The sequence below is a fragment of the Oncorhynchus clarkii genome, chromosome 24 (genome assembly GCF_045791955.1).
Source record: "Oncorhynchus clarkii lewisi isolate Uvic-CL-2024 chromosome 24, UVic_Ocla_1.0, whole genome shotgun sequence".
Lineage (NCBI taxonomy): Eukaryota > Metazoa > Chordata > Actinopteri > Salmoniformes > Salmonidae > Oncorhynchus > Oncorhynchus clarkii.
In genome coordinates, this window is record NC_092170.1 from 38,369,995 (window position 1) to 38,397,494 (window position 27,500).

At 45.4% G+C, this 27,500-nt stretch overlaps 2 protein-coding genes across 2 annotated transcripts in view; one reads left to right on the forward strand and one right to left on the reverse strand.

Moving 5' to 3' along the window:
• Window positions 1–27,500, forward strand: part of LOC139382846 (ventricular zone-expressed PH domain-containing protein-like) — a 107,516-nt gene that overhangs the window by 36,156 nt on the left and 43,860 nt on the right. The window contains exon 4 of the mRNA XM_071127083.1: window positions 2,914–3,088. Coding sequence (XP_070983184.1) covers window positions 2,914–3,088 — 175 coding nt within the window. The remainder of the gene's footprint in view (window positions 1–2,913; window positions 3,089–27,500) is intronic.
• LOC139382845 (pentraxin-related protein PTX3-like) overlaps window positions 14,173–27,500 on the reverse strand; it is a 22,639-nt gene continuing 9,311 nt past the window's right edge. The window contains exons 3-4 of the mRNA XM_071127082.1: window positions 24,996–25,402; window positions 14,173–16,378 (exon numbers count right to left, since the gene is read on the reverse strand). Coding sequence (XP_070983183.1) covers window positions 15,717–16,378; window positions 24,996–25,402 — 1,069 coding nt within the window. The 3' untranslated portion in view covers window positions 14,173–15,716. The remainder of the gene's footprint in view (window positions 16,379–24,995; window positions 25,403–27,500) is intronic.

A 27,500-nucleotide genomic window follows, 5' to 3' on the forward strand; every position in this document is an offset into this window, starting at 1 on the left:
CGGTACTGTAGCTCATCGGCTCTAATGACATGTCCACTTAGACAGAGTGTTAGAGTAAGTTGTAGTTGTTTGGGTTTGTTTCAGTGTTTGTCTGATGGTGATTTGGGTCCTGAGTGGCGCAGAGGTCCAAGGCACTGCATCACAGCGGTAGAGGTGTTACTACAGACCCGAGTTAGAGCCCGTGCTGTATCACAACTGTCCGTGATCGGGAGTCCTATAGGGCGGCGCACAATTGGCCCAGCGTCGTCCAGGTTAGGGGAGGGTTTGAATTAGCTCTTAACAGTCTTGCCCAGTAAAATAGAAGATAGACTCTCTAACTCAGTGGTCACCAAACCTGGTTCTGGTCATCTAGGGCTTTGTTTCTGCCAAGCGTTTACACAACTGATTTAAAAAGTCTTGATACAATGTAGTCGTTCAGAACAACAGGTGGACAGTGACACAACACTTTTGCCCTGTCGCTCTGCCCCTGAACAAGGCAGTTAACCCAATGTTCCCCGGCAGGCCTCCCCCTGCACCTCTCTGATTCAGAGGGGTTGGGTTAAATGTGGAAGACACATTTCAATTGAATGCATTCAGTTGTACAACTGACTAGGTATCCCCCTTTCCTTTCCTTTCTATATCTAGTCCTTCCAAATGTTCCTAAACCATCCCCCTGGGGGTGCTAGTGGATGTTAAATTAGGCCCTGGGACACCACTGTCGACATGCAGAGACACATACACTCTCATTGAGCTCAGAAATGAGTGTTCATGTAAAGATGCTGTTCTATTCTGTTTTGTTCTGTTCTATTTTGTTCTATTCTGTTTTGTTCTGTTCTATTCTGTTCTGTTCTATTTTGTTCTATTCTGTCCAGTTCTATTCTATTGCGTTCTATTTTGTTCTATTCTGTTCTGTTCTGTTCTGTTTTGTTATATTCTGTTCTATTCTATTCTATTCTGTTCTATTTTGTTCTGTTCTGTTCTGTTCTGTTCTATTCTGTTCTATTCTGTTCTATTTTGTTCTGTTCTGTTCTATTCTGTTCTATTCTGTTCTATTTTGTTCTATTCTATTCTGTTCTGTTCTGTTCTATTCTGTTCTATTCTGTTCTATTTTGTTCTGTTCTGTTCTATTCTGTTCTATTCTGTTCTATTTTGTTCTATTCTGTCCAGTTCTATTCTATTGTGTTCTATTTTGTTCTATTCTATTCTGTTCTGTTCTGTTCTATTCTGTTCTATTCTTGTTCTATTTTGTTTGCTGTAACCTCTGTTCTATTATGTTTGGTAATTAAAGAAGCTGTTCTATTCTGTTTGTGTTCTATTTTGTTCTATTTTGTTCTGTTCTGTTCTATTCTGTTCTTCTATTTTGTTCTGTTCTGTTCTGTTCTGTTCTATTCTGTTCTATTCTGTTCTATTTTGTTCTGTTCTGTTCTATTCTGTTCTATTCTGTTCTATTTTGTTCTGTTCTGTTCTATTCTGTTCTATTCTGTTCTATTTTGTTCTGTTCTGTTCTATTCTGTTCTATTCTGTTCTATTTTGTTCTATTCTGTCCAGTTCTATTCTATTCTGTTCTATTCTGTTCTATTTTGTTCTGTTCTGTTCTATTTTGTTCTATTCTGTCCAGTTCTATTCTATTGCGTTCTATTTTGTTCTATTCTGTTCTGTTCTATTCTATTCTGTTTTGTTCTGTTCTATTCTATTGTGTTCTATTTTGTTATATTCTATTCTGTTCTGTTCTGTTCTGTTCTATTCTGTTCTATTCTGTTCTATTTTGTTCTGTTCTGTTCTATTCTGTTCTATTCTGTTCTATTTTGTTCTATTCTATTCTGTTCTGTTCTGTTCTATTCTGTTCTATTCTGTTCTATTCTGTTCTATTCTGTTCTATTCTGTTCTATTTTGTTCTGTTCTGTTCTGTTTTGTTATATTCTATTCTATTCTGTTCTCTTAAATTGTCTATGTGTGTCACTAAGGGTCCATCTAGGCCCTAAAGAGAATGGACACACACATGCACATGCACACAGATACACACACACGTGATACATGTTTCAGTATGAATATATATCAATGTTAGCTTGATTGGATAAATCTTCTAAATAACCATGTTACAGGATATTACACAACACACAGTGTGCCTTGTGGAGTTGAATTCTTCAGTAACAGAATGTTCTGACTCTGAAATGCTTACATTTTCCACTTCATTAATGTCTTCCCACCCCATTTGTCTGTCTGTCTCTCCGTCTGTCTCTCCGTCTGTCTCTCCGTCTGTCTCTCCGTCTGTCTGTCTGTCTGTCTGTCTGTCTGTCTGTCTGTCTGTCTCGCGCTCTCTCGCTCTCTCTCTCGCTCTCGCTCTCTCTCTCTCTCTCTCGCTCTCTCGCTCTCTCTCTCTCTCTCTCTCTCTCTCTCTCTCTCGCTCTCTCGCTCTCTCTCTCTCTCTCTCTCTCTCTCTCTCTCTCTCTCTCTCTCTCTCTCTCTCTCTCTCTCTCTCTCTCTCTCTCTCTCTCTCTCTCTCTCTCTCTCTCTCTCTCTCTCTCTCTCTTTCTCTCTCGCTCTCTCGCTCTCTCTCTCGCTCTCTCTCTCTCTCTCTCTCTCTCTCTCTCTCTCTCTCTCTCTCTCTCTCTCTCTCTCTCTCTCTCTCTCTCTCTCTCTCTCTCTCTCTCTCTCTCTCTCTCTCTCTCTCTCTCTCTCTCTCTCTCTCTCTCTCTCTCTCTCTCTCTCTCTCTCTCTCTCTCTCTCTCTCTCTCTCTCTCTCTCTAGGTCAGGGCTTTGTGGTGAAATGTGTGGGCATCGCCTCCTTTTAGGTCGTTGTAGAACTTAAGGTCTATTTTCTGGATGTTGATAACTAGTGGGTATAGTTCTAATTCTGCTCTGCATATTGTTTGGGATTTTGCGTTGTACACGTATTATATTTTTGAAGTCTCTGTCTCTCTTCTCCTCCTATAGAACTACAGTCGTCCCCCAGTGATGGCTCTAGCAGTGCCGGTGGCAGTGAGGTTTCTGCAGAGAGGCAACAGAGAGCTCAGTAGGAACATGTCCAGTTATCTCTCTCTGACTGCCATGGATAAGGCTGAACTACTGGCAGAACACACAGAGGCTATCACCTGCAGCGTCCTGGGAGGTAGGACGCACGCACGCACGCACGCACACACACACACACACACACACACACACACACACACACACACACACACACACACACACACACACACACACACACACACACACACTCAAGGACAAACAAACACACACACTCACCGACACACACACACGCACGCACACACACACACACACACACACGCGCGCGCGCACGCAAAGACACACACACACACACACACACACACACACTCAAGGACAAACAAACACATACACTCACCCACACACACACACACACACACGCACGCACACACACACACACACACACACACACACACACACACACACACACACACACACACACACACACACACACACACACACACACACACACACACACACACACACACACCCTTTTGCCATGATGACTCCATTGCTTCCTACAGTTGTGTCAAGTTGGCTGGATGTCCTTTGGGTGATGGACCGTTCTGGATATCTCTGGTGTCTATGGCTCTGGTGTCTGGGCACTGGTGTCTAAAGCTCTGGTGTCTAGGGCTCTGGTGTCTAGGGCTCTGGTGTCTAGGGCTCTGGTGTCTAAAGCTCTGGTGTCTGGGCACTGGTGTCTAGGGCTCTGGTGTCTAGGGCTCTGGTGTCTAGGGCTCTGGTGTCTAGGGCTCTGGTGTCTAGGGCTCTGGTGTCTAGGGCTCTGGTGTCTAAAGCTCTGGTGTCTTATAATAACCAAACACACACTAACCCACATCAACCAGGGTCCTCAGGCTGTACTTTATTCCCAGCCCAATACTCATTTTGGTCATGATATGTGTTTAGGTTATTCGGAAGTGCGTAATTAAAATCATATCAGAGGAGGCAGTTGAAAGAGATCAGTGTGTGTCATGTCTGACTTGCCTTGTTTAAGGCCTTTCATTCTTCTGGCCAGACAGTATGTTATGTCTGACTTGCCTTGTTTAAGGACTTTCATTCTTCTGGACAGACAGTATGTTTTGTCTGACTTGCCTTGTTTAAGGACTTTTATTCTTCTGGCCAGACAGTATGTTATGTCTGACTTGCCTTGTTTAAGGACTTTCATTCTTCTGGCCAGACAGTATGTTATGTCTGACTTGCCTTGTTTAAGGACTTTCATTTTTCTGGCCAGACAGTATGTTTTGTCTGACTTACCTTTCTTAAGGCCTTTCATTCCTCAGGCCAGACAGAGCAGCGTGGCTTCTAGCCTGCCTAGCTGAGGGATTACTCTTAAGAGGCCCTCAGATCTGTGGCTTAGGTTTACAACCCCACCCCTTGCTACAGCTGTCTCGGGTGTTGGAGCTGGACAGGCTCAGGCTCTAAACAGGCTGTGTAAGCCAGGCCCCACTGCCCTACACAGATAAGGATCTCGCAGCAGTGCTGTAGCCATTACTCCCTATATAAGACTCAGGAGAGAGACTCAGGGAGGAGTGTGTGTGTGTGTGTGTGTGTGTGTGTGTGTGTGTGTGTGTCTGCGTATGTATGGTAGAGGGCCAATGAAGGTTTTCATAAGGGCTGGAGAGATCCAGTCTAATTTAGACTGTGTTTGTGCAGGTTGATATGAATGTTTACATTAGACTTCTGGGTTGAGGTCAGCCAGTGGACTTAACTCCACTGATGAAACTAAAGAGGGTCACTTAGAAGTAAAGGTCCTATCTAGAACGTAAAAGGGTACTTCAGCTGTCCCCGTAGGAGAAACCTTTGAATAACCCTTTTTGGTTCCAGTTATAACTTTTTGGGTTCTATGTAGAACCTTTTCCACTACCGAAAAGGGTTCTACCTGGAACCATAAAGGGTTCTCCAATATAACCAAAAAAGGGTTATCCTATGTTGACAACCGAAGAACCCTTTTGGAACCCTGTTTCTAAGAGTGTAGAGGTAAATTAGTAGTAGTAGTAGATGTAGTACATTATTATTATTATTATTATTAGTAGTAGTAGTAGTAGTAGTAGTAGTACATTATTAGTATTAGTAGTAGTAGTAGTAGTAGTAGTAGTACATTATTAGTATTAGTAGTAGTAGTAGTAGTAGTAGTAGTAGTAGTAGTAGTAGTAGTAGTAGTAGTAGTAGTAGTACATTATTAGTATTAGTAGTAGTAGTAGTAGTAGTAGTAGTAGTAGTAGTACATTATTAGTATTAGTAGTAGTAGTAGTAGTAGTAGTAGTAGTAGTAGTAGTAGTAGTAGTAGTAGTAGTAGTAGTAGTAGTAGTACATTATTAGTATTAGTAGTAGTAGTAGTAGTAGTAGTAGTAGTAGTAGTAGTAGTAGTAGTAGTAGTAGTAGTAGTAGTAGTAGTAGTAGTAGTACATTATTAGTATTAGTAGTAGTAGTAGTAGTAGTAGTAGTAGTAGTACATTATTAGTATTAGTAGTAGTATTAGTAGTAGTAGTAGTAGTAGTACATTATTAGTATTAGTATTAGTATTAGTAGTAGTAGTAGTATTAGTAGTAGTAGATGTAGCAGTAGTAATAGTAGTAGTAGTAGTAGTAGTAGATGTAGCAGTAGTAATAGTAGTAGTAGTAGTACATTATTATTATTATTAGTAGTAGTAGTAGTAATAGTAGTACATTATTATTATTATTATTATTATTATTATTAGTAGTAGTTGTAGTAGTAGATGTAGTAGTAGTGGTGGCAATATTAGTAGCTGTAGTAGATGTAGTAGTAGTGGTGGTAGTAGTAGTAGTAGTAGTAGTAGTAGTAGATGTAGTAGTAGATGTAGTAGTGGTGGTGGTAATATTAGTAGTAGTAGTAGTAGTAGTAGTACATTTGTCCACAGCGATGTGAGAGACTGATCAACAACAACAGGAAGTGTTTGGTTGCAGTCATTGTAGTTAAAGGAGGCACAATCAGTTATTGAGTGTAAGGGGGCAATTACTTTATCACACAGGGGAAATGGATGTTGCATAACTTTGTAAAATAAAATAAAAAACGTTTCCAATTGTTTTTGTTATTTGTGAACTGAGGTTCCCTTTATCTAATATTAGGTTTGTGTTGAAGATCTGATAACATTCAGTATAAACAGACCACTATAGTCCCTGTGCCCAAGAACGGCGAGGTACTGTAACCTGTATAAATAACGACCGCCCCGTAGCACTCACAGAAAGGCTGGTCAAGACACACATCAACACCATCACCCCAGACACCCTGGACCCACTCCAATTCGCACACCGCCCCAACAGATCCACAGATGACGCAGTTTCTATTGCGTTCAACACTGCCCATTCCCTCCTTGGACAAGAGGATCACCTATGCTTTACAATGAGTACAGCTCAACACCATAGTGCCATAGACTGAAACACCATCATTAAGTTTGCCGACAACATGACGACGATGAGACAAACCTACAGGGAGGAGGTCACAGACCTGGCAGTGTGTTGCCAGGACAACAAGATTTTGAAGCTGATCGTGGACTACAGGAAACAGACATGCATGGTCCCATTCACATCGACGGTGGGCACCATTTAGAGCGTCTTGACTGGCTACATCACAGCTTGGTACGGCGACTGCTTGACAGCCGACTGCAAGGCGCTACAGACGGTAGTGCGTACGGCCCAGTACATCCCCGGGGCCGAGCTCCCTGCCATCCATCACCTCTATACCAGGCGGTGTCAGAAGATACCAGGTGGTGCGTACGGCCCAGTACATCCCCGGGGCCGAGCTCCCTGCCATCCATCACCTCTATACCAGGTGGTGTCAGAAGATACCAGGTGGTGTCAGAAGATGGCTCTAAAAATTGTCAAAGACTCCAGCCACCCAAGTCGTAGATTATTTTCTCTGCTTCCGCATGACATGCGGTACCAAGGCACAAAATCTGGAACCAACAGGACCCAGAACAGCATCTACCCCCAAGCCATAAGACTGCGAAATAGAAATGTAAATAGTTAACCAAAATTCAGTGGCAAGAAAAAGTATGTGAACCTTTTGGAATGACCTGGTTTTCTGCATCAATTGGTCATCAAACTTGATCTGATCTTCATCTTCAATTCACAGCAATAGACGAACACAGTGTGCCGAATTTTTCTTGTCTATGTTGAATACATATTTTAAACATTCACAGTGTAGGTTGGAAAAAGTATGTGAACCCCTAGGCTAATGACTAAACACTCACAACATTTGAGTTTGCTATTCACAAGAAAGCATTGCCTGATCTGAACCATGCCTCAAACAAAAGAGATCTCAGAAGACCTAAGATTGAGAATTGTTGCCTTGCATGAAGCTGGAAAGGGTTACACAAGTATCTCTAAAAGTCAGTCCACGGTAAGACAACTTGTTTATAAATGGAGAAATTATTTATACCTGTGTTCTCTGTTTGTCTGTTGTCAGTTTGTGTCACACCCTGACCATAGTTTGCTTTGTATGTTTCTATGTTTTGTTTGGTCAGGGTGTGATCTGAGTGGGCATTCTATGTTGGATGTCTAGTTTGTCTGTTTCTGTGTTTGGGCCTGATATGGTTCTCAATCAGAGGCAGGTGTTAATCGTTGTCTCTGATTGGGAACCATATTTAGGTAGTTTGTTTTGTGTTGGGTTTTGTGGGTGGTTGTTTCCTGTCTTTGTGTTTGTTGCACCAGATAGGGCTGTTTCCTGTCTTTGTGTTTGTTGCACCAGATAGGGCTGTTTCCTGTCTTTGTGTTTGTTGCACCAGATAGAGCTGTTTCCTGTCTTTGTGTTCTCTGCACCAGATAGGGCTGTTTGGTTTTTTTCCACATTTGTTGTTTTGTATTCTGTTCATGTTGAGTTCTTGTTAAAAACATGAACTATAACCACGCTGCATTTTGGTCCGCCTCTCCTTCCCAGGAGGAAAGCCGTTACAGTTTGTCTCGTTTGTCAAATCAACCAGCGTTTTTTTTTCTCAGCTCCTGCTTTTCCAGTCTTTCTTTTTCTCCCCCTCTCCTGGTTTTGACCCTTGCCTTTGTTGACTCTGTGCCCGCCTGCCTGCCCCTGACTCTGTGCCCGCCTGCCTGCCCCTGACACTGACCCCTGCCTGCCCTCTGGTACCTTTGCCCCACCTCTGGTCTACTGACCCCTGCCTGCCCTCCGGTACCGTTGCCCGTGTCTGGGTCTTACCTTCACACCTGATACTGTATACATGTGGATCACTTTTACATGGATAATACAAACACTAATCTGGATATTCACGCACTCCTTTGTGTGCTGATCGCTGTTCATTGGTCAACAATCAAGACGCTCAACATGTTGGTTCTGAAGCACAGATGAGTTTAATTAGACAATGATTTGGTGCAATGCCGTGGGCCTATGCCTGACATCAGATCAAATACGTATAAGTATAAGATGCATGTAGTCAATTTAAAATATGTATGAAAAATTCCCATTCAGTTTCGTACTCGCGACCCCACAAAATCTTCTCCACTTCCAGAACCACTGCTCTATCTCAACCAACTTGTATTAATTGACAGTTTGCTACTCCAGGGCCAAGTGTCACTAGCCAATCTGTTACATGTCTCTGGCTGCGTGTCATCAGTCATCAGTCTCTAGTTGAGTCCCGAGTCTCTGGCAGCGTGTCATCAGTCTCTAGTCGAGTCCCGAGTCACTGGCAGCGTGTCATCAGTCTCTAGTCGAGTCCCGAGTCTCTGGCAGCGTGTCATCAGTCTCTAGTCGAGTCCCGAGTCCCTGGCAGCGTGTCATCAGTCTCTTGTCGAGTCCCGAGTCCCTGGCAGCGTGTCATCAGTCTCTAGTCGAGTCCTGAGTCCCTAGCTGCGTGTCATCAGTCATCCATCTCTAGTCGAGTCCCGAGTCTTGAGGCTCCAAGTTGAGGTAAAGTCTCAAGTTATTTTATTTTCTATCAAGTCGAGTCTCAAGTCATCAAATTTGGGACACGAGGTCATGTGGCTAGTTAGTGGGCTCTTTTTCAATCTCCCTTAAGGCACGTCATTATGTTGCCTCCTCCAGGATCCCAGTTAGAGCGCCTCGTTACCCTCTTTAACATGCTTAGACCTCGTTAGTGGTTTACCCCAGGGACTGTCGTTAGTGTTGCTCGTTAGGGATCTGTTTGGCCCCCCAGTCCTGAAACCCTCCAGTGATAAATAGAACTGCTGGTAGAGGTTACCACAGAGGATCTAGTAGTCTGTGTGTGTGTGTGTTGCGGGTCTGTGTGTGTGTGTGTGTCGCGGGTCTGTGTGTGTGTGTGTTGTGGGTCTGTGTGTGTGTGTGTCTGTGTGTTGTGGGTCTGTGTGTGTGTGTGTGTGTGTGTGTGTTGTCATACAGATCTAATGCGGCAGGGTGTGAGTAGTCTACTACAGGGGAGGAGAGCCTTCTAACAGGGCTTTTCCTAGAAGGATTCATACATGTCTGTAAGTGCCCTCAGGAGCCTACCTACAGTATGTCTGGCCCCCTCCTGGCCCCATCCTGGCCCCCTCCTGGCCCCATCCTGGCCCCATCCTGGCCCCCTCCTGGTCCCCTCCTGGCGCCATCCTGGCACCATCCTGGCCCCCTTCTCTCCAACCTCCATGAACCATCATATGAAATCAAGCACTCAGGGTTAACCGTTTGTTTATCCTGTAAATTATCCTGGATTAGGTGATCGCGTGTGTGTGTGTGTGTGTGTGTGTATGAATAGCTCACACACTTCATGACCTGCACGGTCAGCTAACACTTCACACACATGATCAGGATCATGATCAGCAAAAAGGCACTGAGTTTGAAGGTAGGCCTTGAAATACATCCACAGGTAACATCCAATTGACTCAAATGATGTCAATTAGCCTATCAGAAGCTTCTAAAGCCATGACATCATTTTCTGGAATTTTCTAAGCTGTTTAAAGGCAAAGTCAACTTAGTGTATGTAAACTTCTGACTCACTGGAATTGTAATACAGTGAGTTATAAATTAAATAATCTGTCTGTAAACAACTGTTGGAAAAATGACTTGTGTCATGCACAAAGTAGATGTCCTAACCGACATGCCAAAACTATAGTTTGTTAACAAGAGTATGTAAACTTCCGACTTCAACTGTATCTTAAAAGCATTATTTATTGTGTACATTAATGTAAGCAATATGAAGTAGTGTAATTGTTCAGGGACAAGCGTCAGTAGGGATGACTTTAGCTTCAAGTTAACAGCCTTTAAAGCACTAGGGTGAGGTTCAGCAGGGCTCTCTGTCATTCCATACTGTACTGTAATCCACAGGCTGTTAGGCCCAGTTGCTGCTGTGAGGTCTTGGGGTGGTTGCTCTGGTCTGGCTGCTCCAGTCTGGCTGCTCTGGTCTGGCTGCTCTGGTCTGGCTGCCCTGGTCTGGCTGCCCTGGTCTGGCTCCTCCGGTCTGGCTGCCCTGGTCTGGCTGCCCTGGTCTGTCTCTTCCAGTCAGTACACCCCACAGGCCTACCTCATTAAGGTTTTACAAGCAACTACAGTAAACCCCACAGGCCTACCTCATTAAGGTTTTACAAGCAACTACAGTAAACCCCACAGGCCTACCTCATTAAGGTTTTACAGGCAACTACAGTAAACCCCACAGGCCTACCTCATTAAGGTTTTACAAGCAACTACATTAAACCCCACAGGCATACCTCATTAAGGTTTTCCAAGCAACTACATTAAACCCCACAGGCCTACCTCATTAAGGTTTTACAAGCAACTACAGTAAACCCCACAGGTCTACCTCATTAAGGTTTTACATGCAACTACAGTAAACCCCACAGGCCTACCTCATTAAGGTTTTACAGGCAACGTCAGTAAACCCCACAGGCCTACCTCATTAAGGTTTTACAAGCAACTACAGTAAACCCCAAAGGTCTACCTCATTAAGGTTTTACATGCAACTACAGTAAACCCCACAGGCCTACCTCATTAAGGTTTTACAAGCAACTACAGTAAACCCCACAGGGGCCTACCTCATTAAGGTTTTACAAGCAACTACAGTAAACCCCACAGGCCTACCTCATTAAGGTTTTACAGGCAACTACAGTAAACCCCACAGGCCTACCTCATTAAGGTTTTCCAGGCAACGTCAGTAAACCCCACAGGCCTACCTCATTAAGGTTTTACAAGCAACTACAGTAAACCCCACAGGCCTACCTCATTAAGGTTTTACAGGCAACGTCAGTAAACCCCACAGGCCTACCTCATTAAGGTTTTACAGGCAACTACAGTAAACCCCACAGGCCTACCTCATTAAGGTTTTACAGGCAACGTCAGTAAACCCCACAGGCCTACCTCATTAAGGTTTTACAAGCAACTACAGTAAACCCCAAAGGTCTACCTCATTAAGGTTTTACATGCAACTACAGTAAACCCCACAGGCCTACCTCATTAAGGTTTTACAGGCAACGTCAGTAAACCCCACAGGCCTACCTCATTAAGGTTTTACAGGCAACGTCAGTAAACCCCACAGGCCTACCTCATTAAGGTTTTACAGGCAACTACAGTAAACCCCACAGGTCTACCTCATTAAGGTTTTACATGCAACTACAGTAAAGCCCACAGGCCTACCTCATTAAGGTTTTACAGGCAACGTCAGTAAACCCCACAGGCCTACCTCATTAAGGTTTTACAGGCTACTACAGTAAACCCCACAGACCTACCTCATTAAGGTTTTACAGGCAATGTCAGTAAACCCCACAGGCCTACCTCATTAAGGTTTTACGGGCAACTACAGTAAACCCCACAGGCCTACCTCATTATCAGATACAGAAAATGTTCACACCCCTTGATGTTTTCCACATTTTGTTGTGTTACAGACTGAATTTAAAATGGATTAAATTGAGATGTGTTTTATGCTGGCCTACACACAATACCACATAATGTCAAAGTGGAATTATGTTTTTAGGATTTTTTACAAATGAATTAAAAATGAAAAGTTGAAATGTCTTGAGTCAAAAGGATTCAACCCCTTTATGACAAGCCTACATAAGTTCAGCAGTAAACATGTGCTTAACAAGTCACATACAGTGACATAAGCTGCATGGACTTACTCTGTGTGCAATCATAAAGTTTAACATTATTTTTTAAAGACTATCCTCATCTCTGTACCCCAAACGTACAATTATCTGTAAGGTCCCTCAGTCGTGCAATGAATTGTAAACACAGAGTAAACCCTAACGTCCAGGGAGGTTTTCCAATGCCTCGCAAAGAAGGGCACCTATTGGTAGATGTGTCAAAATAAAATAAAAAAAACAACACTGAATATTACTATGGATGGTGTATTAATGCACCCAGTCACTACAAAGATACAGGCGTCCTTCCTAACTCAGTTACCGGAGAGGAAGGAAACCGCTCAGGGATTTTACCCTGAGGCCAATGGCGACTTTAAAACAGTTACAGAGTTTAATGGCTGTGATAGGAGAAAACTGAGGATGGATAAACAACATTGTAGTTACTCCACAATACTAACCTAATTGAAAATTGGAAAAATAGGGAAGCCTGTGCAGAATACAAATATTCCAAAACATGCATCCTGTCCAGAATACAAAGTGTTATATTTGGGGCAAATCCAATACAACACATTACTGAGTACCACTCTCCATATTTTCAAGCATAGTGGTGGCTGCATCATGTTAAGAGTATGCTTGTAATCGTTAAGGACTGGAGAGTTTTTCAGGATAAAAAATACATTTAATGGACCTAAGCACATGCAAAATCCTAAAGGAAAACCTGGTTCAGCCTGCTTTCCACCAGACACTGGGAGATGAATTCACCTTTCAGCAGGACAATAACCTAAAATACAAGGCCAAATCTACACTGGAGTTGCTTACCAAGAAGATGGTGAATGTTCCTGAGTGGCCAAGTTACAGTTTTGACAATGGGAAGACCTGAAAATTGTTTTCTAACAATGATCAACAACCAATTTGACAGAGCTTGAAGAATTTTGTAAATAATAATTGGCAAATGTTGCACAACCCAAGTGTGGAAAGCTTATAGAGCCTAGAAAGACTGTCAGCTGTAATCACTGCCAAAGGTGCTTCAACAAAGTATTGACTCATGGTTGTGACTACTTACTGTATGTAAAGTAGATATTTCTGTATTTCATTTTCAAATAAATTTGTAATAATTTTTTTTTTTTTTAAACGTTTTGACTTTGACGATATTGTGTGAGAGAAAAAACACATATTTAATCCGTTTTGAATTCAGGCTGTAACAAAACTAAATGTGGACTGGGTATGAATACACACACACACACACACACACACACACACACACACACACACACACAAACACACACACACACACACACACACACACACACACACACACACACACACATCACACACACACACACACACACAATCACACACACACACACACACACACACACACAAGCACACACACACACACACACACACACACACACACACACACACACACACACACACACACACACACACACACACACAGCACACACACACACACACACACACACACACACACACACAAGCACACACACACACACACACACACACACACACACACACACACACACACACACACACACACACAAACACAAAGTTTGTCGGTTGTCCACCCCAAACTCAGCCACCCATTGCCCAAACCCCCTGACCTCACCCGAACCACATCACATCATCCTATTTCCTGAACTGGTGGCTGCTGGGAAGGGAGAGGTCAATTGTTATTGGTTCCCTGGGCTTCGGGCCAGGGGGCGGGGTTAACGAAGTAAAGAGTGGGTGAAGCATGCATAAGCTGATACAGTACCTTGTCTCGGGGATAGGGAGGGAGGAAGGGATACGAGCGGGGGATTGACTTCAACAAGAAAGGATCTGTATACTATCAGCAGTTACAACTTTAACAGCATATCTCTTGTCATTCTAGTAACTCTCTGTAGTTATGCATTAGGACTATCTACCTCACATTCAACTACGTATCAACTGATGAGCACGTTCAGTGCATTCGCTAACTCTCTGCAGTTATGTAGTTATGCATTAGGCCTATCTAAATGAAGTGAAACACTTTTTTATATTAAGTTAATATGCAACGATCACTCAACACATCCAAATGTGCAGCTGTTGTTGGGATGAGTGAAATGGCCGTTTTGACACAGGGAAGAAACTAACCAGCATTTACCACAATTAAACGTGTTGTTCCTGTTGGTGATGAAGAAATTCGTCAGACGCATAATGTCAACATGTAGTTTTATTCATATCTTGGTCTCCAATTCTAGTCCTACTGTAATGCAAAACAATTATATTTATATACAAAATACATTCATTTTTACTTCTTGACAAAAACACAAAACAATTTACAATATGATCCACATTGCCTATTACGTTAACAGAGAGCAGAGATAGGTCGTAACAAAATGCTGTAAACATTGTCCACAGTTCCTCTTTTCAAATCAAGTGTTTCTGTCTCACAAGGGACGCAAAACCCAACAGAGAATAAGCCACTATAGTTGTGTCATCTTGCTGTCACCCATTTCAAAGAGAAACACAATAAACCCCTTTGGATTATATAGAAAACAAAGAGAAACCCAACACAACTGAAATATTATGTTTGTCACATCTGAAATGTAAACACTTTGATAAAAAAAATATTTAAAAAAAGTTGGAAACAACGATTGAAAAAAAAGATTCACTTTTTTTTCCCAGGAAATGTAAGATTATAAGGTAATAGAACAGTTACAATCTCCTATGGCAGCATGCAGATGGTGTTACTACATAGCCATGCCAGAGAGGACCACGATAAAACGTTTTCTAACCACAATGCCACCCTAACAACTAAACCCAAACCTCAACCCTTTACCATTTACCTTACCCCTTAACCCTGACACTCCCATTAGTAACAAATAGCTAACGTACTTGCAAAAATAATGCTGATATTTATAGCAAATGTTGTCCTCTCTAGGATAGCTTCTGATGGTATAGATAATGTTTTCCTCCTCTGGCATGGCTTCTGATGGTATAGATAATGTTGTCCTCCTCTGGCATAGCTTCTGATGGTATAGATAATGTTGTCCTCCTCTGGCATGGCCATCTAGCGATGACCCTTGCAGACTGGTTTTTGTGACAGTTGCCCTCAAGCATCTCTCCTTCCACACAATGAGCTCTTTGTTTCTCTCTCTCACCTCGGTTCTTTCCTATCCTTTTCTCTCTTTAAATCTGTGGTAAATTCTGTTTTCTCCACTTCTCCTCCTAAGGCTATGTACAGTATACTAATGTTTCTCACCAAGTGTGTGTGTGTGTGTGTGTGTGTGTGTGTGTGTGTGTGTGTGTGTGTGTGTGTGTGTGTGTGTGTGTGTGTGTGCGTGTGTGTGTGTGTACGTGCGTGTTGGTTGTGCGTTCACATTATTGTTACGCACACATGTTTACAAACCCAGGCATCTGACTTGCGTGTGCGTGCGTGCGTGTGTGTGTGTGTGTGTGCGTGCGTGTGCGTGTGCGTGTGTGTGTGTGTGTGTGTTGCTACTCTCCTGCTTCTCTAAATGGGAACCACTCCTCCAACAGGACACATTATTGTCACAGTCTCATTAACCATTAAAGGGAGCTGTTGTTGTTGTTGTTGTTGTTGTTGTTGTTGTTGTTGTTGTTGTTGTTTATGTTCACATTATTGTCGCAGTCTCAGCCGGTTGGGCTGTTCTGCACTGCAGGTCTTAGTTTATAATGGTGATGATAGAGTTCATTTAAATGATGATGATGAGGATGATGATGAAAACGTCATCAGAGTTAGTTGATGAACTGAGCACCCCCGTGAGGCACAATCTCCGTCAAGCCCCACCCAACTACGTTCCCCCTCTGCTCACACCCCTCGCCGTCCTGCAAAGCCAGCTGGGATATCTCCTCCTCTGTCAGCACGCTGTCCCACATGTTCACCCCTGTCATCTTCCCAGCGAACGCCAACTTGGCATCGAAGCCTCCGTCAAACCCAGGCATCTGACTCCCACTGCCACCTGACCCTCCAGAGATCCCGCCGTCGTTCTTCTCCTGCCCCAGCTGGAGGGAGCCTCCATCGGGTAACACGTGGCCCTCGGCCACCCCGGGTGTGAATGCCACTCTGTGTCCATCGGCCCACAGTGACGCTATGCCCTGCTCAGAGCTCCAAGCCCCACATATGTGGGTCCAAATTCCTCCTCTCACCACGCCCCGCCCCTCCACCAGGTGAGCCTCTCCCCCCACAGTGAAGAGAGCCCTGGTTCCACTGAGAAGGAGCTGGATCTCATAGGGGTTCCGTTTGGTTCCGTAGGAGAACAGCACGGTTCTGTTGGAGATGGAGACGGGCTTGGCCCACAGGCACACGGTGAAGGAAGAGAGAGAGAGAGGGAGGTCTGGTGTCACCGACGAGAAGATGCGAGGGGAACGCATAGGGAAGAGAAGAGCGGTCTCACAGCCTGCGAGAGAGGAGGGAGGGAGGAGAGAATGAGAGAATTGCTTTAGTCATTTTACGGTTATTAGTTGATCTGCAAGACGACCAATTTAGGAAACCACAAGATGACGAAAAGTCCAAATCTACTTCTACTTTTTATCATTGTTCTTTTCCTCTTGTTATAAGTCTGATTTACATTCTTACTTATATTGTTTAAAAGAAGAGAAAGGGAAACAGGCCATCTGCCAGCATCCTGCCTCACAGGGCTTCTTCAGGCCTTTTCTTTGTTCTCAGAAGCACTACAGATGACCAGATGATGACCACTACAGATGACCAGATGATGACCACTACAGATGACCTGATGATGACCACTACGGATGACCTGATGATGACCACTACGGATGACCAGATGATGACCACTACGGATGACCTGATGATGATCACTACAGATGACCAGATGATGACCACTACGGATGACCAGATGATGACCACTACGGATGACCAGATGATGACCACTACGGATGACCAGATGATGACCACTACGGATGACCTGATGATGACCACTACGGATGACCAGATGATGACCACTACGGATGACCAGATGATGACCACTACGGATGACCAGATGATGACCACTACGGATGACCAGATGATGACCACTACGGATGACCAGATGATGACCACTACGGATGACCAGATGATGACCACTACAGATGACCTGATGATGACCACTACGGATGACCAGATGATGACCACTACGGATGACCAGATGATGACCACTACGGATGACCTGATGATGACCACTACGGATGACCAGATGATGACCACTACAGATGACCTGATGATGACCAATACGGATGACCAGAGGATGACCACTACGGATGACCAGATGATGACCACTACGGATGACCAGATGATGACCACTACGGATGACCAGATGATGACCACTACGGATGACCAGATGATGACCACTACAGATGACCAGATGATGACCACTACGGATGACCAGATGATGACCACTACGGATGACCAGATGATGACCACTACGGATGACCAGATGATGACCACTACGGATGACCAGATGATGACCACTACAGATGACCAGATGATGACCACTACGGATGACCAGATGATGACCACTACGGATGACCAGATGATGACCACTACGGATGACCAGATGATGACCACTACGGATGACCAGATGATGACCACTACGGATGACCAGATGATGACCACTACGGATGACCTGATGATGACCACTACGGATGACCAGATGATGACCACTACAGATGACCTGATGATGACCAATACGGATGACCAGAGGATGACCACTACGGATGACCAGATGATGACCACTACGGATGACCTGATGATGACCACTACGGATGACCAGATAATGACCACTACGGATGACCAGATGATGACCACTACGGATGACCAGATGATGATCACTACAGATGACCAGATGATGACCACTACGGATGACCAGATGATGACCACTACGGATGACCAGATGATGACCACTACGGATGACCAGATGATGACCACTACAGATGACCTGATGATGACCACTACGGATGACCAGATGATGACCACTACGGATGACCAGATGATGACCACTACAGATGACCAGATGATGACCACTACAGATGACCTGATGATGACCACTACGGATGACCAGATGATGACCACTACAGATGACCAGATGATGACCACTACAGATGACCTGATGATGACCACTACAGATGACCTGATGATGACCAATACGGATGACCAGATGATGACCACTACAGATGCCCAGATGATGACCACTACAGATGACCAGATGATGACCACTACAGATGACCAGATGATGACCACTACAGATGACCAGATGATGACCACTACCACAAATGTTCCAAGTTCAAATCCCCGAGCTGACAAGGTACAAATCTGTTGTTCTGCCCCTGAACAGGCAGTTAACCCACAGTTCCTCAGTAGGCCGTCATTGTAAATAAGAATTTGTACTTAACTGACTTGCCTAGATAAATAAAGGTAAAAAATATTATTATTAAGGCTCATCCTTTGTTCCAAAATGGCCGTCATACAGATTAGGACTTTTCATTTCTAATTGAAAATGTTTTTTTTATTTTTAAGTATTGCCCTTTTTTTAAACAAGCCTTACAAAGCTGGTTACAATTTCAGTTTTATCCTCCTGAAAAATATAGAACAAATATTATATCAAATGTTATGGTCAAACTCAAATATACTGAAAAAAACATTATTTATGGAATTAAAAATAAACAATTGTGTTATATTTATTAATAATATTATGAATTGAAACGGAGGAGTTACGTCACATGTACAGTTATTGAAAATGTATGGTCTATGGTGATAGGTGGGATGGGTTGAGAGGTTGAGGGTGGTCTATGGTGATAGGTGGGATGGGTTGAGAGGTTGAGGGTGGTCTATGGTGATAGGTGGGATGGGCTGAGAGGTTGAGTGGTCTATGGTGATAGGTGGGATGGTCTGAGTGGTTGGGGGTGGTCTATTGTGATAGGTGGGATGGGCTGAGAGGTTGGGGGTGGTCTATGGTGATAGGTGGGATGGGCTGAGAGGTTGAGTGGTCTATGGTGATATAGGTGGGATGGGCTGAGAGGTTGAGTGGTCTATGGTGATAGGTGGGATGGGCTGAGAGGTTGAGGGTCTATGGTGATAGGTGGGATGGGCTGAGAGGTTGAGTGGTGGTCTATTGTGATAGGTGGGTTGGGCTGAGAGGTTGAGTGGTCTATTGTGATGGGTAGGATGGGCTGAGAGGTTGAGGGTGGTCTATTGTGATAGGTGGGATGGGCTGAGAGGTTGAGGGTGGTCTATTGTGATAGGTGGGATGGGCAGAGAGGTTGAGGGTGGTCTATTGTGATGGGTAGGATGGGCTGAGAGGTTGAGGGTGGTCTATTGTGATAGGTGGGATGGGCTGAGAGGTTGAGTGGTCTATTGTGATAGGTGGGATGGGCTGAGAGGTTGAGTGGTCTATTGTGATATTTGGGTTGGGCTGAGAGGTTGAGTGGTCTATTGTGATAGGTGGGATGGGCTGAGAGGTTGAGTGGTCTATTGTGATAGGTCGGTTGGGCTGAGAGGTTGAGGGTGGTCTATTGTGATAGGTGGGATGGGCTGAGAGGTTGAGGGTGGTCTATTGTGATAGGTGGGATGGGCTGAGAGGTTGAGGGTGGTCTATTGTGATAGGTGGGATGGGCTGAGAGGTTGAGGGTGGTCTATTGTGATAGGTGGGATGGGCTGAGAGGTTGAGGGTGGTCTATTGTGATAGGTGGGATGGGCTGAGAGGTTGAGTGGTCTATTGTGATAGGTGGGATGGGCTGAGAGGTTGAGTGGTCTATTGTGATAGGTGGGATGGGCTGAGAGGTTGAGTGGTCTATTGTGATAGGTGGGATGGGCTGAGAGGTTGAGTGGTCTATGGTGATAGGTGGGATGGGCTGAGAGTGGCTGAGGGGTGGTCTATGGTGATAGGTGAGAGTGGCTGAGGGGTGGTCTATGGTGATAGGTGGGATGGGCTGAGAGTGGCTGAGGGGTGGTCTATGGTGATAGACGGAATGGGCTGAGAGTGGCTGAGGGGTGGTCTATGGTGATAGGTGGGATGGGCTGAGAGTGGCTGAGGGGTGGTCTATGGTGATAGGGGCGATGGGCTGAGAGGTTGAGTGGTCTATGGTGATAGGTGGGTTGGGCTGGGAGGTTGAGGGTGGTCTATGGTGATAGGTGGGATGGGCTGAGAGGTTGAGTGGTCTATTGTGATAGGTGGGATGGGCTGAGAGGTTGAGTGGTCTATTGTGATAGGTGGGATGGGCTGAGAGGTTGAGTGGTCTATTGTGATAGGTGGGATGGGCTGAGAGGTTGAGTGGTCTATGGTGATAGGTGGGTTGGGCTGAGGGTTGAGGGTGGTCTATTGTGATAGGTGGGATGGGCTGAGAGTGGCTGAGGGGTGGTCTATGGTGATAGATGGAATGGGCTGAGAATGGCTGAGGGGTGGTCTATGGTGATAGGTGGGATGGGCTGAGAGTGGCTGAGGGGTGGTCTATGGTGATAGGGGCGATGGGCTGAGAGGTTGAGTGGTCTATGGTGATAGGTGGGTTGGGCTGAGAGGTTGAGGGTGGTCTATGGTGATAGGTGGGATGGGCTGAGAGGTTGAGTGGTCTATTGTGATAGGTGGGATGGGCTGAAAGGTTGAGTGGTCTATTGTGATAGGTGGGATGGGCTGAGAGGTTGAGTGGTCTATTGTGATAGGTGGGATGGGCTGAGAGGTTGAGTGGTCTATGGTGATAGGTGAGTTGGGCTGAGAGGTTGAGGGTGGTCTATTGTGATAGGTGGGATGGGCTGAGAGGTTGAGTGGTCTATTGTGATAGGTGGGATGGGCTGAGAGGTTGAGTGGTCTATTGTGATAGGTGGGATGGGCTGAGAGTGGCTGAGGGGTGGTCTATGGTGATAGGGGCGATGGGCTGAGAGGTTGAGTGGTCTATGGTGATAGGTGGGTTGGGCTGAGAGGTTGAGGGTGGTCTATGGTGATAGGTGGGATGGGCTGAGAGGTTGAGTGGTCTATTGTGATAGGTGGGATGGGCTGAAAGGTTGAGTGGTCTATTGTGATAGGTGGGATGGGCTGAGAGGTTGAGTGGTCTATTGTGATAGGTGGGATGGGCTGAGAGGTTGAGTGGTCTATGGTGATAGGTGGGATGTTGGCTGAGGGGTGGTCTATGGTGAGAGGTTGAGGGTGGTCTATGGTGATAGGTGGGATGGGCTGAGAGGTTGGTCTATGGTGATAGACGGAATGGGCTATTGAGGGGTGGTCTATGGTGATAGGTGGGATGGGCTGAGAGTGGCTGAGGGGTGGTCTATGGTGATAGGGGCGATGGGCTGAGAGGTTGAGTGGTCTATGGTGATAGGTGGGTTGGGCTGGGATGTTGAGGGTGGTCTATGGTGATAGGTGGGATGGGCTGAGAGGTTGAGTGGTCTATTGTGATAGGTGGGATGGGCTGAGAGGTTGAGTGGTCTATTGTGATAGGTGGGATGGGCTGAGAGGTTGAGTGGTCTATTGTGATAGGTGGGATGGGCTGAGAGGTTGAGTGGTCTATGGTGATAGGTGGGTTGGGCTGAGAGGTTGAGGGTGGTCTATTGTGATAGGTGGGATGGGCTGAGAGTGGCTGAGGGGTGGTCTATGGTGATAGATGGAATGGGCTGAGAATGGCTGAGGGGTGGTCTATGGTGATAGGTGGGATGGGCTGAGAGTGGCTGAGGGGTGGTCTATGGTGATAGGGGCGATGGGCTGAGAGGTTGAGTGGTCTATGGTGATAGGTGGGTTGGGCTGAGAGGTTGAGGGTGGTCTATGGTGATAGGTGGGATGGGCTGAGAGGTTGAGTGGTCTATTGTGATAGGTGGGATGGGCTGAAAGGTTGAGTGGTCTATTGTGATAGGTGGGATGGGCTGAGAGGTTGAGTGGTCTATTGTGATAGGTGGGATGGGCTGAGAGGTTGAGTGGTCTATGGTGATAGGTGGGATGGGCTGAGAGGTTGAGTGGTCTATTGTGATAGGTGGGATGGGCTGAGAGGTTGAGGGTGGATAGGTGGGATGGGCTAGTGGTCTATTGTGATAGGTGGGATGGGCTGAGAGGTTGAGGGTGGTCTATGGTAATAGGTGGGATGGGCTGAGAGGTTGAGGGGTGGTCTATGGTGATAGGTGGGATGGGCTGAGAGGTTGAGGGGTGGTCTATGGTGATAGGTGGGATGGGCTGAGAGGTTGAGGGGTGGTCTATGGTGATAGGTGGGATGTTTGACATTATTGTTATGTGACTGCTTTTAACATGTAGGTAGTAGCAAGTAGCAAAAAAGCTGTAAACCCTCCCTTTTCTTCTTCTTTTTGTATTTTTTTTAATACCCCCCCCCCCCCCCCCTAAGATAATTGTCCTCCGAAGGGGGGGGGGGGGGGGGGGGGTATTAAAAAAAATACAAAAAGAAAAAGAAAAGTACTTAAGTAAAGTACACCTTAAGTAGTTTTTTGGGGGGAATCTGTGTTTTACTTCACTATTTATTATTTTTGACAACTTTTCCTTCACTACATTCCTATAGGGAATATTGTACTTTTTATTCCGTACATTTTCCCTGACACCCAAAGTACTCGTTACATTTTGAATGCTTAGCAGGACAGGAAAATGGTTAAATTCACACACTTATCAATAGAACATCTCTAATGCCTCTGATCTGGAGGACTCACTAAACAGAGAGCATCCCTGGTCATCCCTACTGCCTCTGATCTGGAGGACTCACTAAACAGAGAGCATCCCTGGTCATCCCTACTGCCTCTGATCTGGAGGACTCACTAAACAGAGAACCTCCCTGGTCATCCCTACTGCCTCTGATCTGGAGGACTCATCCCTACTGCCTCTGATCTGGAGGACTCACTAAACAGAGAACCTCCCTGGTCATCCCTACTGCCTCTGATCTGGAGGACTCACTACAGAGAACCTCCCTGGTCATCCCTACTGCCTCTGATCTGGAGGACTCACTAAACAGAGAACATCCCTACTGCCTCTGATCTGGAGGACCTACTAAACAGAGAACATCCCTGGTCATCCCTCCTGCCTCTGCTCTGGAGGACTCACTAAACCCAAAAGCATATGTTATAGATGATGTCTTGGAGTTGGTGTGTACCTCTGCCTATCCTATCATTTTAAAAACAAGAAAATGGTTCAGTTTGTTTTGCTTTAATATAAGGACATGTTTAATTATTTACACTTTTACTACTTATTTTGATACTTAAGTATTATTTTAGCAATTACCTTTACTTTTGATACTTAAGTATATTTAAAACAAAATACTTTTAGACTTTTATTCAAGTAGTATTTTACTGGGTGACTTTCACTTTTACTTGGGTCATTTTCTATTAAGGTATCTTTACTTTTACTCAAGTATGAAAATTGGTTACTTTTTCCACCACTGTGTAATAACACCACGACATAATGCATCAGCCCAGAGTCAGACCAGGAGAGGAAATCACTGCTGGAGGTTTGAATCAGTCTTTGTATGTGTGTATGTGTGTGTGTGTGTGGGATTATGTATGATTCCTGTATTACTAAGGGTGTATTATATCAGTGTGGACAGCTCCCTTCCCCCTCTCTCTGCAGCAGCAGTCTAATATCTAGGTTGTGACACACACAGTGATTGACTCTTCCTACCAGACCCTAAATATTGACGTTAGATTTGTCTCAGGTTTCTCTCCGGGGGTAACCGTTCCCATCTGGTTCTGCTTCCCAGGGTGCTTTGCTGCGGTTGCTGTGCCGACCTGCTAATGGTTATACCTGTGTGTGTGTGTGTGTGTGTGTGTGTGTGTGTGTGTGTGTGTGTGTGTGTGTGTGTGTGTGTGTGTGTGTGTGTGTGTGTGTGTGTGTGTGTGTGTGTGTGTGTGTGTGTGTGTGTGTGTGTGTGTGTGTGTGTGTGTGTGTGTGTGTGTGTGTGTGTGTGTGTGAGATATATAAACAGCATTGTGGTTTTATCTGATTAATGCATGGAACTGGAGCTGGCTCTCTGAAGACCTGGGCTCATTTTGTTTTTGATTGAATTCCAACATAGTAAGCAGGTCGAGGTCTGTACAGGACGTGGGTGTGTGTAGGCTCTCAGATCCTTACAAATAGAGATCACAGATGCAGAGACTGGGTTTGGAACATGGAAAGGCTCTCTGATAAGAATTCCTGTTGTAAGAAAAATGGACCAGAAACATTTTATATTCATACTCCCTAGGTATTTATTTTGCTATATTCATTCTTTCGAGAATCAATGAGTTGTAAGGATCAAATTGCCTGGGAGGGATGTCTGGTGTGATTCTTGTAAGAGGGGTGCTGTATTACCTGATGGTGTTTAAACATTCGTTTTCTACATTATGTAGAGCAGAGCTTCTCAACCAGGATACTGCACTAGCAAGGACATGTTGCTCGGCCCAGACTACCCCTGAACTAACCCCTCATGTGCATTTTACCAGTAGGCCTATGGTCCCATGAGTCTTCTCAAGTACCCCCTGTGAATAGGCCAAGTACTAGCACCCCCTGGTTGGGCCAAGTACCCCCTGAGGATAGGCCAAGTTCTAGCACCCACTGGTTGGGTCAAGTACCCCCTGAGGATAGGCCAAGTACTAGCACTCCCTGGTTGGGTCAAGTACCCCCTGAGGATAGGCCAAGTTCTAGCACCCACTGGTTGGGTCAAGTACCCCCTGATGATAGGACAAGTAATAGCACCCCCTGGTACCCAAGTACCCCTTGAGGATAGGCCAAGTACTAGCACCCCCTGGTTGGGCCAAGTACCCCCTGAGGATAGGCCAAGTACTAGCACCCACTGGTTGGGTCACTTAGCACCCCTGGTTGGGTCAAGTACCCCGTGTGGAAAGTAGCACCCCTGGTTGGGTCAAGTACCCCGTGTGGAAAGTAGCACCCCTGATTGGGTCAAATACCACCTGTGGAAAATAACACCCCTGATTGGGTCAAGTACCCCCTGTGGAAAGTAGCACCCCTGATTGGGTCAAGTACCAACTGTGGAAAGTAGCACCCCTGATTGAGAAGTGATGTAAAGGATGGTAGGATGTATAGATAGTGACACAGGAAGAGGTGTTCTCACCTGCGGGCATGTGTCGTTGCTGTCCCGACTTGAGCGCTAGTTCCAGAACTGCCCTCGTCTTCGCCAGCTCTGTCACCAGGGCAACCAGCATCTCTGCCGGCACCACATCCTGCTGCAGGTCTTCCCCCTTTGCCTCTGGTGGCGTTATGGGTCCTGGATTACTCAGGCAGATATTTTCTAGCTTGACGAGTCGGGAAGCCTGTGTCCGCGCCGCGTTGAGGAGCTGCTGTAACAGCGTCTCCTGGTGGCTATTCCCAGAATTACCTGCAGATTTCCCAGCAGCAATGCTCCGATCTTGCCTGAGATGCTCCAGGCTCTCCTTGAGGCGAGCTTCCATCTGCATGGACATCCTCCGTCCAGCAGTCTCCACCGCAACGCCACAGGCCCCTCCGTACTGAGCCACGAACCTGGGGTCAGGAGAAGAGGGATTAGAGAAGGATTACATCAGAGACCAGGAAGTAGGCTACATTACACAAGGACTTCTTTCAGATATACACAGGTGCAAAGAATTTAGGGGATTGATTTGGAATTGGTGGTTTGGCAAAGGTCGATTTAGGATTGGTAAAGGTCGATTTGGGATTGGTAAAGGTTGATTTGGGATTGGTAAAGGTCGATTTGGGATTGGTAAAGGTCGATTTGGGATTGGTAAAGGTTGATTTGGGATTGGTAAAGGTCGATTTGGGATTGGTAAAGGTCGAGTTGGGATTGGTAAAGGTCGATTTGGGTTTGGTAAAGGTCGATTTGGGATTGATGGTTTGGATAAGATCGATTTGGGTTTGGTAAAGGTCGATTTGGGATTGGTGGTTTGGTAAAAATCGAAAAGTACTCGTTACATTTAGAATGCTTAGCATGACAGGAACATGGTCCAATTCACTCACTAATCAATAGAACATCCCTGGTCATCTACTGCCTCTGATCTGGAGGACTCACTAAACAGAGAACATCCCTGGTCATCTACTGCCTCTGATCTGGAGGACTCACTAAACAGAGAACATCCCTGGTCATCCCTACTGCCTCTGATCTGGAGGACTCACTAAACAGAGAATATCCCTGGTCATCCCTACTGCCTCTGATCTGAAGGACTCACTGGTTTGCTTGATAGAAGGAATTTGAAATGATTTATACTTTTACTTTTGATGCTTAATAATTTTTATGTTAACCTTTATTTAACTAGGCAAGTCAGTTATGAACAAATTCTTATTTACAATGACGGTCTACCCCGGCCAAACCCGGACGACGCTGGTCCAATTATGTGCTGACCTATGGGACTCCCAATCACGGCCGGATGCGATTCAGCCTGGTTTCGAACCAGGGACTAAACACCTCCCTCTGCAACTGGATCCTGGACTTCCTGACCGGCCACCCCCAGGTGGTAAGGGTAGGTAGCGACACATCAGCCATGCTGATCCTCAACACTGGAGCCCCTCAGGGGTGCGTGCTTTGTCCCCTCCTGTACTCCCTGTTCATCCACGACTGCATTGCCAGACATGACTCCAACACCATCCCAACACCATCATTAAGTTTGCAGACGACACAACAGTGGTAGGCCTGATCACCGACAACGATGAGACAGCCTATAGGGAGGAGGTCAGAGACCTGGCTGGGTGGTGCCAGAATAACAACCTATCCCTCAACGTAACCAAGACTAAGGAGATGATTGTGGACTACAGGAAAAGGAGGACCGAGCATTCCCCCATTCTCATCGGCGGGGCTGTAGTGGGGCAGGTTGAGAACTTCAAGTTCCTTGGTGTCCACATCACCAACAAACTAGAATGGTCCAAACACACCAAGACAGTCGTGAAGAGGCCACGACAAAGCCTATTCCCCCTCAGGAAACTAAAAAGATTTGGCATGGGTCCTGAGATCCTCAAAATGTTCTACAGCTGCAACATCGAGAGCATCCTGACTGGTTGCATCACTGCCTGGTACGGAAATTGCTTGGCCTCCGACCGCAAGGCACTACAGAGGGTAGTGCGTACGGCCCAGTACATCACTGGGGCAAAGCTGCCTGCCATCCAGGACCTCTACACCAGGCGGTGTCAGAGGAAGGCCCTAATTGTCAAAGACCACAGCCACCCCAGTCATAGACTGTTCTCTCTACTACCACATGGCAAGAGGTACCGGAGTGCCAAGTATAGGACAAAAAGGCTCCTCAACAATTTTTACCCCCAAGCCATAAGACTCCTGAACAGGTAATCAAATGGTTACCCGGACTATTTGCATTGTGTGCCCCCCCACCCCTACAGTGCCTTGCGAAAGTATTCGGCCCCCTTGAACTTTGCGACCTTTTGCCACATTTCAGGCTTCAAACATAAAGATATAAAACTGTATTTTTTTGTGAAGAATCAACAACAAGTGGGACACAATCATGAAGTGGAACGACATTTATTGAATATTTCAAACTTTTTTAACAAATCAAAAACTGAAAAATTGACCGTGCAAAATTATTCAGCCCCTTTACTTTCAGTGCAGCAAACTCTCTCCAGAAGTTCAGTGAGGATCTCT